At 35.1% G+C, this 13333-nt stretch overlaps 1 protein-coding gene across 13 annotated transcripts in view; it reads right to left on the reverse strand.

Moving 5' to 3' along the window:
* Nucleotides 1–13333, reverse strand: part of LOC106879283 (Golgi-specific brefeldin A-resistance guanine nucleotide exchange factor 1) — a 98371-nt gene that overhangs the window by 12126 nt on the left and 72912 nt on the right. For all 13 annotated transcript variants that reach the window (XM_089357904.1, XM_089357899.1, XM_089357902.1 and 10 more), the window contains 12 exons: nt 12850–13026; nt 11905–11972; nt 11002–11194; nt 10330–10445; nt 8599–8752; nt 8040–8277; nt 5949–6115; nt 4544–4790; nt 3413–3612; nt 3078–3231; nt 2343–2473; nt 1523–1624 (listed from right to left, as the gene is read on the reverse strand). In XM_089357904.1, coding sequence (XP_089214030.1) covers nt 1523–1624; nt 2343–2473; nt 3078–3231; nt 3413–3612; nt 4544–4790; nt 5949–6115; nt 8040–8277; nt 8599–8752; nt 10330–10445; nt 11002–11194; nt 11905–11972; nt 12850–13026 — 1947 coding nt within the window. The remainder of the gene's footprint in view (nt 1–1522; nt 1625–2342; nt 2474–3077; nt 3232–3412; nt 3613–4543; nt 4791–5948; nt 6116–8039; nt 8278–8598; nt 8753–10329; nt 10446–11001; nt 11195–11904; nt 11973–12849; nt 13027–13333) is intronic.

The raw sequence follows: 13333 nt of genomic DNA on the forward strand, positions 1-13333 counted from the left end.
TATATATATATATATATATATTATATATATATATATATATATATATATATATATATATATATATATATATATATATATATATATATATATATATATATATATATATATATATATATATATATATATATATATATATATATATATATATATGATATATATATATATATATATATATATATATATATATATATATATATATTATATATATATATATATATATATATATATATATATATATATATATATATATATATATATGATATATATATATATATATATATATATATATATATATATATATATATATATATATATATATATATATATATATATATATATATATATATATATAGATATATATATATATATATATATATGATATATATATATATATATTATATATATATATATATATATATATATAGTATATATATATATATATATATATATATATATATATATACAAGAATAAGGGCAGAGAATCGTCAATTAATAATAGAATTAATAATTAACAATTCTGCCAAGTAGTTCAGTATGAAAAAACCTTTATCGGTAAGACTATTTATCATTATAAATATACAGGGATTAGCAATTGAATTGCTTCTCCAACATACTGAAAATTTAGAAATAGCAGTCAAAGAACTACTGATTCCAAACTACAAATTTTCTCTGTGTGCCATAAATATCGCCATCCACTTTAGAGAAAATTTGTAGTTTGGAATCAGTAGTTCTTTGACTGCTATTTCTAAATTTTCAGTATGTTGGAGAAGCAACTCAATTGCTAATCCCTGTATATTTATAATGATAAATAGTCTTACCGATAAAGGTTTTTTCATACTGAACTACTTGGCAGAATTGTTAATTATTAATTCTATTATTAATTGACGATTCTCTGCCCTTATTCTTGTATATTTATATTTGATATCTCTAAGTTAGATGGCTAAACCGTAATCCAGTTTCGACACGGAACTTTTTTTCATACGGGACTATTTGTGACGCACATGGAATAGATTTCTTTGAGGTGAGGTGCCTGAACTCGCTAGCCGATGAATTCGTAAGTGCCTTTCTTATCGTTGATTTTTGGTGTCGCATGGCCAAAGATTACCGTGAATTTTTTTAGAGACACTTTCAAATTTATCAGAATATTGAGACTGAAGATTGGAATAGTGAAATTTCTATTCACTTAACCATGAAACGATTTGTATCCAATTAACTAAAAAGCTTGGCTTGTTTACGCTTTTCCCTCCGGTTTTTTGTTCTATGTGTGCCATAAATATCGCCATCCACTTTAGAGAAAATTTGTAGTTTGGAATCAGTAGTTCTTTGACTGCTATTTCTAAATTTTCAGTATGTTGGAGAAGCAACTCAATTGCTAATCCCTGTATATTTATAATGATATATATATATATATATATATGTAACGAACCAATGACTGGCCATTTGGAAACCTACAGCCAATCACTGATATAAAATTTAAAAAACACAAAAATGTAAAATTGTAAAATGCCCTTAGCCAGCTCACCTTACAGATTAATGTTGATGCTCTGACACGGGTCTCTTCCATTCCAGAAGGATCCTGGCTATTTATATTACTTAGCAGTTTGGTGAGAAGTGGAAAGAGAACCTTCAAAGAAACAGTTGCAAAAACATTTGTAGTTTATCGAATATGTGAAGTATACTGAATATTTAGTGATAAGGATTCAAGTTTTTGGTTTTAATCATTTCAATATTTTATATACATATATATATATATATATATATATATATATATATGGGATAAAGACTCATTTTGATTATGAATGACCAAGAGATTGCACTTAGAAAGTTTCCCTCCAAAGCACAAGTCTGGGCAAAGTTGTTTATGGAAGACAAGCAATTGCCCATGGATACCAGCCTCCCCTCTTCATGTCACCAATGTTATCCAAGGGAAAGGCAAAGGCCAATACAGCTTGGCACCAGTGACATCACAACTTATTTCTACAGATGAGTGAACTGGAGCAACGTGAAAATATTGTTTTGCTCAAGAATACAACACACAGCCCGGTTTGAAAATTGAACTCACTACCTCATGATTGTAAGCCCAATGCTCTAACCACTGAGCCATGCACCATATATATATATAATATATATATATATATATGAAGCATGAATTTAATATTCCCTTATTTCATCTGTTACACATGTTCCTATGTTCAATAACCATTCACTTAAAACCTACTTCACTAGATATTTACAGAAATTTAGTCTGAGTATTTAGTCGATTTTTTCAGCATTAACACACCTGATTCACATAATCCTAAACCTTCATAGAAAATGTCAAAACAGGAAGGTTCCATACACACCTTATTAAAGCAAGCTTCCCACTCACTAGCAGAAAGAGTCTGAAGATCATGGACAAGTAAAGCTCTTTGAAGGTAGGTGAGGGCTTGACTTCGAACTTGTCTACGAGAATCACAACACAGCCGAGCAATTCCTGAAAGTGATGACAAATAATATGAGACACATATCAATTATCAAGATAAAGAAATGACAGACTGTTATTTAGTGTTGTTGACTGGAAGTAAAAGTAAGTTTTATCTGAATCCTTTTGATAACAAAACCCATCTGAGACTGACTGTGGTTCTAAAATACAAACTTGATTTAAAGTAATCTAAATTAAAGTCTTCTATCAAAATTTCATGTTAATTTATGTTTCAAACACAAGCTTTAATAATAAAATCATTTTACTAAATTCATTATTATTTTCAAAATAATTGAAATAGAAGCAGAAATATGGAAAGAAAAAAAGGATTAACTATTAAAGAATGGTAGTAATATTTTTCCTTAATTTATTTTCAGCAACAGTAAATTTTATATAAATCAAATATAACCAGGTCTGTTTTTTGTAGCAGCAATTTCCATTTCAAACTGTCTTCATAATTTATAATTAACACTTTGCAATAATTAAGCAATTACATATTATTAACTATGACTGATTTAAAATAATTGAGTAAGAAAATTTTGGGAAAAAGAGTTGTTTAATAAAGTTAATTAAATAAAGACAAGTTAGTGCCTGTGAATTAGAGATTTGTGCATACCTTGTAAAAGAGGGCACCAACACTTTGCCCACAGAGTACTAGTACCAGCATCAATAGTGGCATCACTGACTTCTCCACTAGAATTGCCTTCCTCTGCCCAATAACTGAAGATAGATGCAGCCCTTGTGTGCAAAGTGTGCATCAAGTCCAGCAACTGTTTTGCAATACATAAAAAAATAATTAAATTCATATATAATCATGATTTTTTTTTCCTCTTAGAAACACATTAATAAGCTTTATAATTTATATACAACCTAATCTTCGAAGAACTAAGTTGCATTTATACAAAAAAGGGTGGAAAAAAAAACGTTTACTCTAAATGCTGAATAATTTACCTGAATGGAGAGAGAGTGTAAGCCAGCAGCCAATGTTTCATTGTCGTTTTCATCATCAGAAATTTGCGTCTGATTCTGCTGGCTGGCATTAGAGTAGGATCTTTTTGTTCTGTATTGTTCTTTCTTTGGCCGGTTTGATTTAGAATGATGTTTCTTATCACGGGGAGTTTGAGTAGTTTTACAAATATTTTTTTGTTGTCCTAAAAAAAATAATAAATAAATTAGGTGCTGGAATGGCTGTGTGGTAAGTACAGGCACAGGAGTGGCTGTGTGGTAAGTACAGGCACAGGAGTGGCTGTGTGGTAAGTACAGGCACAGGAGTGGCTGTGTGGTAAGTACAGGCACAGGAGTGGTTGTGTGGTAAGTACAGTTTAACCCTTTCACATTCAGATTTCTTTGACAAATGTGTTGTTTATTCATTCACATCAATTCGAATTAATCGTGCATTATCTTGTAGCTTCAAGATTTCAACAGTGTGTTTGTATATTTTCAGAATGACATTGTAGGGTAGGTGTGAGGGGTTGGATCAAGCCAGTTTTAACATAAAACAGATAGAATATTTGGGCCGTATATGACCAGATTAAATACTAAAGGGCTAAAAAGAATTTCAGAGATGTATTGGTTTGGCAAGTAATTTGATCTGAGGCTATCATCATCATCATTTAACGTCCACTTTCCATGCTGGCATGGGTTGGACGGTTTGACTGAGGACTGGCAAGCCTGCTCCAGGCTCCAATCTGATCTGGCAAGGATTCTACAGCTGAATGCCCTTCCTAACACCAACCACTCTGAGAGTGTAGTAGGTTCTTTTTATGTGCCACAGGCATGAAACTAAAACAATTAGTGTAGAAGACAGATATTGGCCATTCAAAAACACACAAAAATTGTTAACTTCGCTTAAACATTTATTATTTGGTGTCAAATTTTTTGACACACTAATTGCAACCTGGTCACTGACACAGCTCTACAATGCTTTTAATATATTTTCAGGCTTGTTTGGGATAATGTTGAAAATTTTGATACGTTTATAAATTACTGAATCATATGTTATACAGCAGGTTGACATGAAAATAGTAGTAGTAGTTGAAAAACCACGAATGGTTCAATACAGGAGCAAGATATTTTACTAACCTCCATTGATACTAGCTTCAACAAATGCACGGATGGCATGAATACAGCTTTCAAAGTTGTGTGGTGTTACATGTACTGCATCTCGTACCAGAAAAGCCAACGTTTCTGACGACCGGAGTAAAGCTTTAGAATCACAGTAAAAAATATCTTCGTTGAGATCAATAGAGTATTGGTTACGTGGAGGACGGTGGGTGGTGGGGGAAGTCAAAGAATTTGTAGAACCACTGCTTACAACTTCTTTCTCCACCTGAAGCAAATGACAGAAAAAATACATAAAACCTTGAAGTAAAAAAATGGTAAATTACTTTTGAGAAATTTCTAAACGAATGCCACCCTGTATTTACAGTTTGTATTTATCACTGACCTGGAATACTTCTATGTATGTGAAAGCATAACTAATATTTGATTATATTAAAGTGAAGCTCATAAAGATCAGTATTAAAAGTAACTAAAAACATTCAAAATGTTATTTACTTTAGATTTAAGAATGTATGACAGTCACTTCATTACAAGAAATTAGGTGTTTTTTTTTTAAATTTAAGGCTGAATGTTTGTATGTGCTATTAATAACATGTGCCCCAGTGTAACCTGTTGCATGGTCAGGCCATTGGTGACTAAACTGGCAACACCACCAAGCCTACTTAGTGAATAAGGTTTTTGGTCACTCTGTGGGATGAAAAACAAAACCCATTAAAGGACTTAACATTTTTTTTTAGGTACCCAGGTGGACATTTAGCCTATCAGAGTGAGTTGCACTCTATGCTGAAGTAAAGGCAACTAATCCAGGAGATGGAGAACTGTAACAGAAAAACCTGTGGTATGTTGTTCATTGAGTTTGTAGCAACCATTTGTACCAATTTTCTACCTGCATTTCCATAAAATATGCGGTTGGTTCTACATAAAGCATTCACCACTGAAAACAAATCATTTGTGTGGGTATCTAGCAGTATAATAATAATAATCCTTTCTACTATAGGCATAAGGTCTGAAATTTCGAGATGGGGGATAGCTGATTACATTGACTTCAGTGCTCAACTAGTTCTTATTTCACTGATCCTGGAGGGATGAAAGGTAAGGTCAACAGAGGCAGCATTTTAACTCAGAATGTAAAGCTGGAAGAAATGCTAAGTATTTTGCCTGGTATGCTACCATAATAATAACGATAATAATGACAATGATGATGATAATAACAAAAGATAAAAACAATAAGAGCACTCGTTACTATTTAAATGAGGTAATTTTTTTTTTACTGAGGAATTTTTTTCTTGCAAATTTTTGCAATTAAAAGGAAATAAATGCTTCCAGAAAAATCTGAATCTTTGATCTAAAACAATTTTGCTTCAAAACAAACTTTGGCACTAGACAAGAAAAAAAAAACACAAAAAACCCCCCATACAACACATACCATGAGCCAACTGACATTGTCTGGGGCAGGTTTAACTTCCAATTCTGTATGACAGGTTCGATGGTGTTTTGACTGAGTGTCATATAACTCGCTATCGGATGTGTAGCCTCTCTCACCTGATTCAGATGGAATGTTCACACTTTGAACTTCACTGTCACTTTGAGCTCCTGCAAAATACAATGGTTTACAGAGATATAAAAAGCAAAGTCAAATGTTTTAGTAGTTGTTGTTGCTTAACCTTATGTCAATCAAGGTCGAACAGGCTTTTAATAAAAAGGACTACTACCATTCTTCCTGAGATTTGCCAACACTACACCTGATTTTCTCCCCTCCATACACACGCAAGCATGTCTCTGACTCATACACTGTTCACTTTCCAGACATTTGTACGTTACTTCATATGCTTTATCCGCACTTTTGACAAGTTGTAGTGCACCTGAGCACTGTATACAATAATTTCATTATTATCATTATTATTATCCAATGTGTCCTTCCAATGTTAAGATGATAAAAGTTGATTTGAGAGAGATTTGGCTGCTATCTCTAACAGGTTAAGTAACCATGTAGACTGATGATTTCATTCATTGAGAATGAAGTACAAATGTTTCTTACATTAGAGTTACTGCTCATGCACACAGACATGCACATTCGTACACATTTTCAATTACCCCCCCACCCCACCCCCACCAAAAAAAAAAACCCCCAGTTCATCAGGTTGCTTAAGTAAGCACTCCTTTTCAAACAGTGACTGCAACTAAGATGCATTTCACAATGCCATGCCAGGACTCTGAACCCCAACCCCAACAAATACCCAGTTAGTTTTGGTAGGGCCTGAATTTCATGTCTCATGTCTGCTGAAACAGCAATGTAGTTGAGTGGTCTTTGTTCTCCATAAAGGAACGAACGTCCCCAAAATGTAACAACTGATATAGCTTAGTGTTCAGTGCAATAGTGGTCAACAAAACCTGCTCTGCATTGAGCAGCAATAGTAAAGATTGGTGGAAATGTGTCCATAAATCATCATCATCTTCATTTAACATCCACTGTCCTTGCCGGCATGGGTTGGATTGTTTGACCAAGGCTGGTAAGCTGAAGGGCTGCACCAGACTCTAGTCTGATTTGGCAAGGTTTCTATGGCTGGATGCCCTTCCTAATGCCAACCACTCTGAGAGTGTAATGGGTGCCTTTACGTGCTACCAGCATGGGTGCCAGTTGGTGACACCAGTATCTGCCATGACTACAATTTCACTTAGCTTGATGGGTCTTCTTCTCAAGTATGGCATATTGCCAAAAGTCTCAGTCATTTGTTATTGCCTCTGTGAGGTCCAACACTCAAAAGGTGCTTTTTATGTGCCACTGATACAGGTGCTAGTTATGTGACACCGGCATCAGCCATAACTTTGATTTCACTTGACTTGATGGGTCTTCTCTTTTTTCATGCTGTGCTCATAACGTAAGATGTTTTGAACCTTCATGAGAAGCCTAATCAATGTACCATCAAATCAATCCTAAAAATGCATACAACCTTCACCAATAGCTAACGACTACTGATTCACCAACGTTTTGCCTCCTCTAGCTGTCTCTTCTAAAGTAACAAAATGGTCTATGATACACGGAACATTCAATTCTTATACCACTTATTGTTTAAATCCACTTGATGTATCTACCTCTATGCTTCCCAGTAATTCTATGGCATTTGCTCTTATGAAAAGTATGCTAAACAGTCAGCCAAATTCTTTCTCTTGAGAGATGCATCTTTCTGGTAATATTTAAGCCTCAATTTTACCTCCAGCTGTCAATGTGTCTGAAAAGTTGAAGCTGACCAACATCAATATCAACATCACCCAGATACTTGTACCAACTACTGAAGGAAATCTTGCCCTCCCCACTACTATCTTATATCAGGTTTGTTCCTTAGTAAAAAAAAAAAAAAAAAAAAGAGAAAGGTCTATGCTTCAGTATAGAATGGTTACTTAAACATAAACATTTAACTAACATTATTTCAGACTGTTATTACTAGTTAAGATGGTTAAAGAATGTACAAAGTTTAAGATAAGAAAATATTTAAGAAAAATTATTAGTCAAATGTACCAGAGTCTGTTGCAGCATCATTTGTAGCATTAGAGGTACATAACTGCATAAAGTTTGGTGGTTTAGCGCCAGCTCCAACTACTTCAAGAACTGTGAACAAAGTGTACCAATCTTGCGTTGAATGAATGTTGGCAGCATTAGTGCGCAAAAGATCATGAAGACCGTATGCCACTTGCTGGCAGATGGAATGGATCACAGCTGGTTTCATCATTAGCAAGATACGTAGTGAAGCAAGGACCTACAACAAAGTGAGAGAGATAGATAGAAAGATACAAGATATATAGATAGAGATATAAATACATAGAAAGAGATATATAAAGAAATACAGATAAAAAGACAGGCAGAGAGGTTTAGTTTATAGAAGTATATGAAAAAATATGTTGACAACAATGAAACGATTTAATATTAATGTGATGGTAAAAGAATATTAAGTACTGGACATCTTGGGAGTCTGCCAATTGAGTAAATTCATTATGATGATGAATTGGTGATTATAATATATATAAGTCTGTAGGCAACATAAATAATATGGAGTTTCAGTTTTATTTGCATGACTTACCTGGGAAGCTATCTCTTCTCTCCTGAGCAGGCGTATGGCAATTCGAAGAAGACCAACAACAGCTCTTTCTACTAGGAATGTATGATCAGTAGCATCGACAATAAGGTTGTAGAGGTGATCTCGAACAGCTTGCCAGATTATTGTCACTCTATCCCTGCAAACAGATAAAACGAATGTTGAAACAATTGCATTTGAAGTTGATAAAAAAAACCAGATCAGTTAATATAATTCTTAGAGCTTGCGAAGACTTATTAGGGCAAGTGAAAGCGAAATCGGGATGGCACCTGTGCCCAGCGTAGCCTTTCTGGCACTTGTGCCCGTGACATGTGTAAGGATTTTCGAGCGAGATCGTTGCCAGTGCCCCTGGACTGGCTCTTGTGCGGATGGCACATAAAATACACCATTTTGAGCGTGGCCATTGCAAGTACCGCCTGACTGGCCTTCGTGCGGGTGACACATAAAAGCACCTACTACACTCTCGGAGTGGTTGGCGTTAGGAAGGGCATCCAGCTGTAGAAACTCTGCAAAATCAGATTGGAGCCTGGTGTAGCCATCCAGTTTCACTAGTCCTCAGTCAAATCGTCCAACTCATGCTAGCATGGAAAGCGGACGTTAAATGATGATGATGATCATCATCATTCATTCATGTCCATTTTTCCTTGCTGGCATGGGTTGAACGGGAATTTATCTGGTAAGCTCCATCCAAGGCTAAATACAGGGACAGGTCTGATAGCCGACAAGCACCGTGAGATAGCATTTTATAATCAAATGCCTTTCCTGTTCCCAACTGTGACCTGTTTTTCAAGTAAAAGTTTTTATATTCAACCAGTCTTTGAAAGTACAGTGACCAGTTGTGAAGTTACCAAGGAACATAAACGTATCACAGCTTCAGGTGAGAATCAGATGATGAGATATCGTCATCATCATGATCATCATTTAACATCCGTTTTCCACACTGACATGATTCAGTTGGTTTGACAGGATCCAGTGAGTCATAGAGCTATGGTTTTTATAGCTAGATGTCCTTCCTAATGCCAACCATCTTATTGACACTAGTGAGGTGACTAAGTATCTTGCAAGATATAAAAAGAGAACAGAGAAAAAGGATAAAGGTCCTGCTACTAAGTTGAAGCAGAGAAATATTCAAAGTGTGAGGTGGCTTACCAACTAACCAACCAACCAACCAACCAACCAACCAACCAGCAGGAGGAAAATTGATGCTGTTAATAGTGTTGAGATGATAATGATGACAATGATGGTGGTGGTGGTAGCAAAGCTGGTGACTAAAACTGAAAGTTATGTGGTAAGAAGCTTGCTTCCCAACCACATGATTCCAGGTTCAGTCCCACTGCATGACACCTTGGGCAAGTGTCTTCTAGTTGGACTGACCAAAACCTTGAGAGTGGATCTGGTAGACGGAAACTGAAAGAAGCCCATCCTATATGTGTGTGTGTGTATCTTTGTGTATGTGTTTGTCCCCCCTTCACCATTTGACAACTGGTGCTGGTGTGTTTAGTCTCTGTAACTTGGCATTTCAGCAAAAGAAACCAATAGAATAAGTACTAGGCTACTAGGCTTAAAAAATAAGTCCTGGGGTCGATTTGTTCAACAAAAACTCTTCAAGGCGGTGTTCCAGCATGGCCACAGTCAAATGACTGAAACAGGTAAAAGAATAAAAGAATGTTATTTGTAGATTCCTATTACAATGCACAGAGTGTAGATATTACAAACCTGTTCTGCAAGACTACTTTTATAAGAAGCTCAAGGAAAAACACAGCAGAATCCTCATCTCCTTGCATGCAGAGGGCTTCGTCAGAATCTGGCACCTGGGAACCAATGAGCAGTGTCTGAAGTACACAGAAAAGATTGTAAGATGTTGGAAAAAAAAAAGAAAAAAACACAAAGAAAGGGTCATAGAAAAAAAAAAAAAAAGAAGCAATGTCATCTCACCCCAAATGACTGGGTTATGGTTTATGAGAGAATAAAAGATGATCAAGACCATCTTTTATGGATGGACTGATCAAATGTCAACAACATAATCATTTTAATGTCCACATTTCCATGCTCATATGGGTTGGATGAAATTTGTGGAGGTACATTTTCTATGGCTGGATTATGTATGTGTATAAATATATAGTTGTATGCCCCTTAGATAGGGGAAAAACATCACCTTGCTTGGAAATTGGTGAGGGGTCAGCCTCAGGAAGGGCATTCAGCTGTAGAAAGCCTACCATACAAATAATGCTGTTCACACACATATACAGGGGCAGGCATGGCTATGTGGGTGGGAGGGTGAGAGAGATGACAGAAGGGGAGAGAGAAGGGCAGGAGGGGAGAGAGAAAGCAGGAGGGGAGAGAGGGAGGTGAGATGAGGAGAGAAAGAAATCCATTAATTTAAGCCACCTTAACCAGCTCTTGCAGAGCTTCTTCCCGTAGAAACTTGCTGTCCATAATCAGCTGTTCAAGGTGACAATCATGGATGCAATTGCGAGCCTGTTCAGTGGCTTCTTGTTCTTCTGGTGTTGGACCTTTAGTGTTAGCAGATTCTGATAATGCAAAAAATCCATAGAAGGAACTAAGCATTCCAGTTTCTGGTCTGAAAAAAATCAAAGAGAAACAGTCATTTAGTGAAAATAATTTAGAACAATGGTTCTTAGTCTTTTGTAATTCAACATACCTTTTTACTGAATACAAATAAATACTAAAAAATAAACCAAAAAAAAAAAAAAAAAAAAATTGCACAGGTGTGGTTGTGTAGTGGGAAGTTTGCTTCTTAACCACCCAACCACATGGTTCAGGTTTTATCCTACTGTGTGGCACATTGGGCAAGTGTCTTCTACAATAGCCTCAGGCTGACTAAAGATTTGGTAAATGGAAACTGAAAGAAGCCAGTCATATATTGGTGTGTGTCCTATCAGTGCTTGACAACTGGTGTTGGTTTATGTCCTTATAACTTAGCAGTTTGGCAAAAGAGACCAATAGAGTAGGTAACAGGCTTAAAAAAAAGTACTGGGATCGATTCATTTGACTAAAAACTCTTCAAAGCAGTGCCCCGGTGTGGCTGCAGTCTTATGACTGAAATGAGTCCCCTTCTCCTGATCTTAGGTCCATTCCTTCCCTGTTTTCCAAATACGCCTGTGGCCTCATGGGTTACCTCCTTACTTTGACTATTATCCTCCCACTAATACTTATTTCTTCCTCATTACTCTTCATTTCTTTCTATCTTTTCCTCAGTCTCACTACTTCCTTACAACCTTATCTGATCATTATCCAACTAATAACTTGATTTACAAATGAAATACTAACCTGCTTGTAGAAGTAGTCTCTTCTTTCATAATACAGATCTTTCCTTTATCGTCGGCAAAATCTTCCACCTAAGAAACAAACGATAAATGTGATAAAACAAAACAAAGCTTGCCTGACAGAGAAACCAGAAGAGAAATAGAAAACCATACAAACTGTTATGCTATGTGTCATATTTAACTAACTGAGGCTAAACATGGTAACTATTAATAGTTTGTACGAACACCAAAGATAGGCTAGATTTAACAGAATCATTGTAAGTTAGACACCTCAGCAATTACAGCTGTGAAACTTCATAAAAATGTTCAAGTGTTTCATTTTAGTATTTTCTTCTATAACTTCTTTCCTCTATAATTATTCAAGCACACAGCAAGAAAAACGTTTCATCACATATTTTAATTTTAGGCATGGCTGCATGGTTAAAAGAGTTACTTCTCAATTACATACTTTTGGGTTCAGTTCCATTGTGAGGGTTCTCAGTTCAGTCTTACTGTAACTCTGGACTGACTAATACTTTCTGAGTGAATTTAATAGATGAAAATTATATGAAGCCCTTTGTATGCATGCGTGTGCATGTATGTATATTTGTGTGTGTATATGAATGTTCACATTCTCCTCATAGTATGAAAGGTGCTGAGCTACAGACGAAAGTTTATTGTCATTGGTTCGCTCTGGTGCTTTCAAAGACATGTAGAACAAAAAAAAAACCCTTATGTTTGAAAAACAAATAAGGAAATTCAGTAGTAAGAAAAATGACTGATGAGTTGGTTAGCTTTAAGAAAGATACAAAATTTTAAAAGTAATTGTTCCAACAATAATAATAAACACTCCTTAAGTGAATGCTAGCTCAGGAAAATGGATGTAAGACAATGAAAAAAAAAAAAGAAAATTCTATAAAAGATATATTCCATTCATGCTCATAAATTGGAAAAGTAAAATAACAGTTACCTCTATGAGGCTTTTGGGGACAAGTTTTGCTCGATAGAGCTGTAACAAGCAGTCAAGAATATTTTTCCAGCCTTCTCTTAAAATATCACCATGCCGATGAGCAAGTCCAAAAACAGTTCTTGCAGCAAGCTGAGCCTTGGAATTACCACCAAAAGAGACTGAAATGTTTTCAGGTGCCTACAATATAAAAAAAAGTTAATAAGAAAGTATGCAATAATCAAGTCAACAAATTGCTCTACTATTTTCATTTAAATGAAAACATTTGATTAATTAAAGAAGACATGATGATATTTAAATAAACTCCAGAATGAAGATGAAAAAAATCCCACTTCATTTCATTATTCTGAGTATTTATCTTAAGTAAATTACAGACATTGCAATTAAGTCTTTATTGAGGTTAAAAACTCAAATCTAAAGATAATATTCCTGAAATTGCTTATGACAAACCATTCACTGCACCATTAAAAGCTCGTTAAATCAGACC

This window comes from Octopus bimaculoides, chromosome 9, assembly GCF_046866305.1.
Source record: "Octopus bimaculoides isolate indiv1 chromosome 9, ASM4686630v1, whole genome shotgun sequence".
Taxonomy (NCBI): domain Eukaryota; kingdom Metazoa; phylum Mollusca; class Cephalopoda; order Octopoda; family Octopodidae; genus Octopus; species Octopus bimaculoides.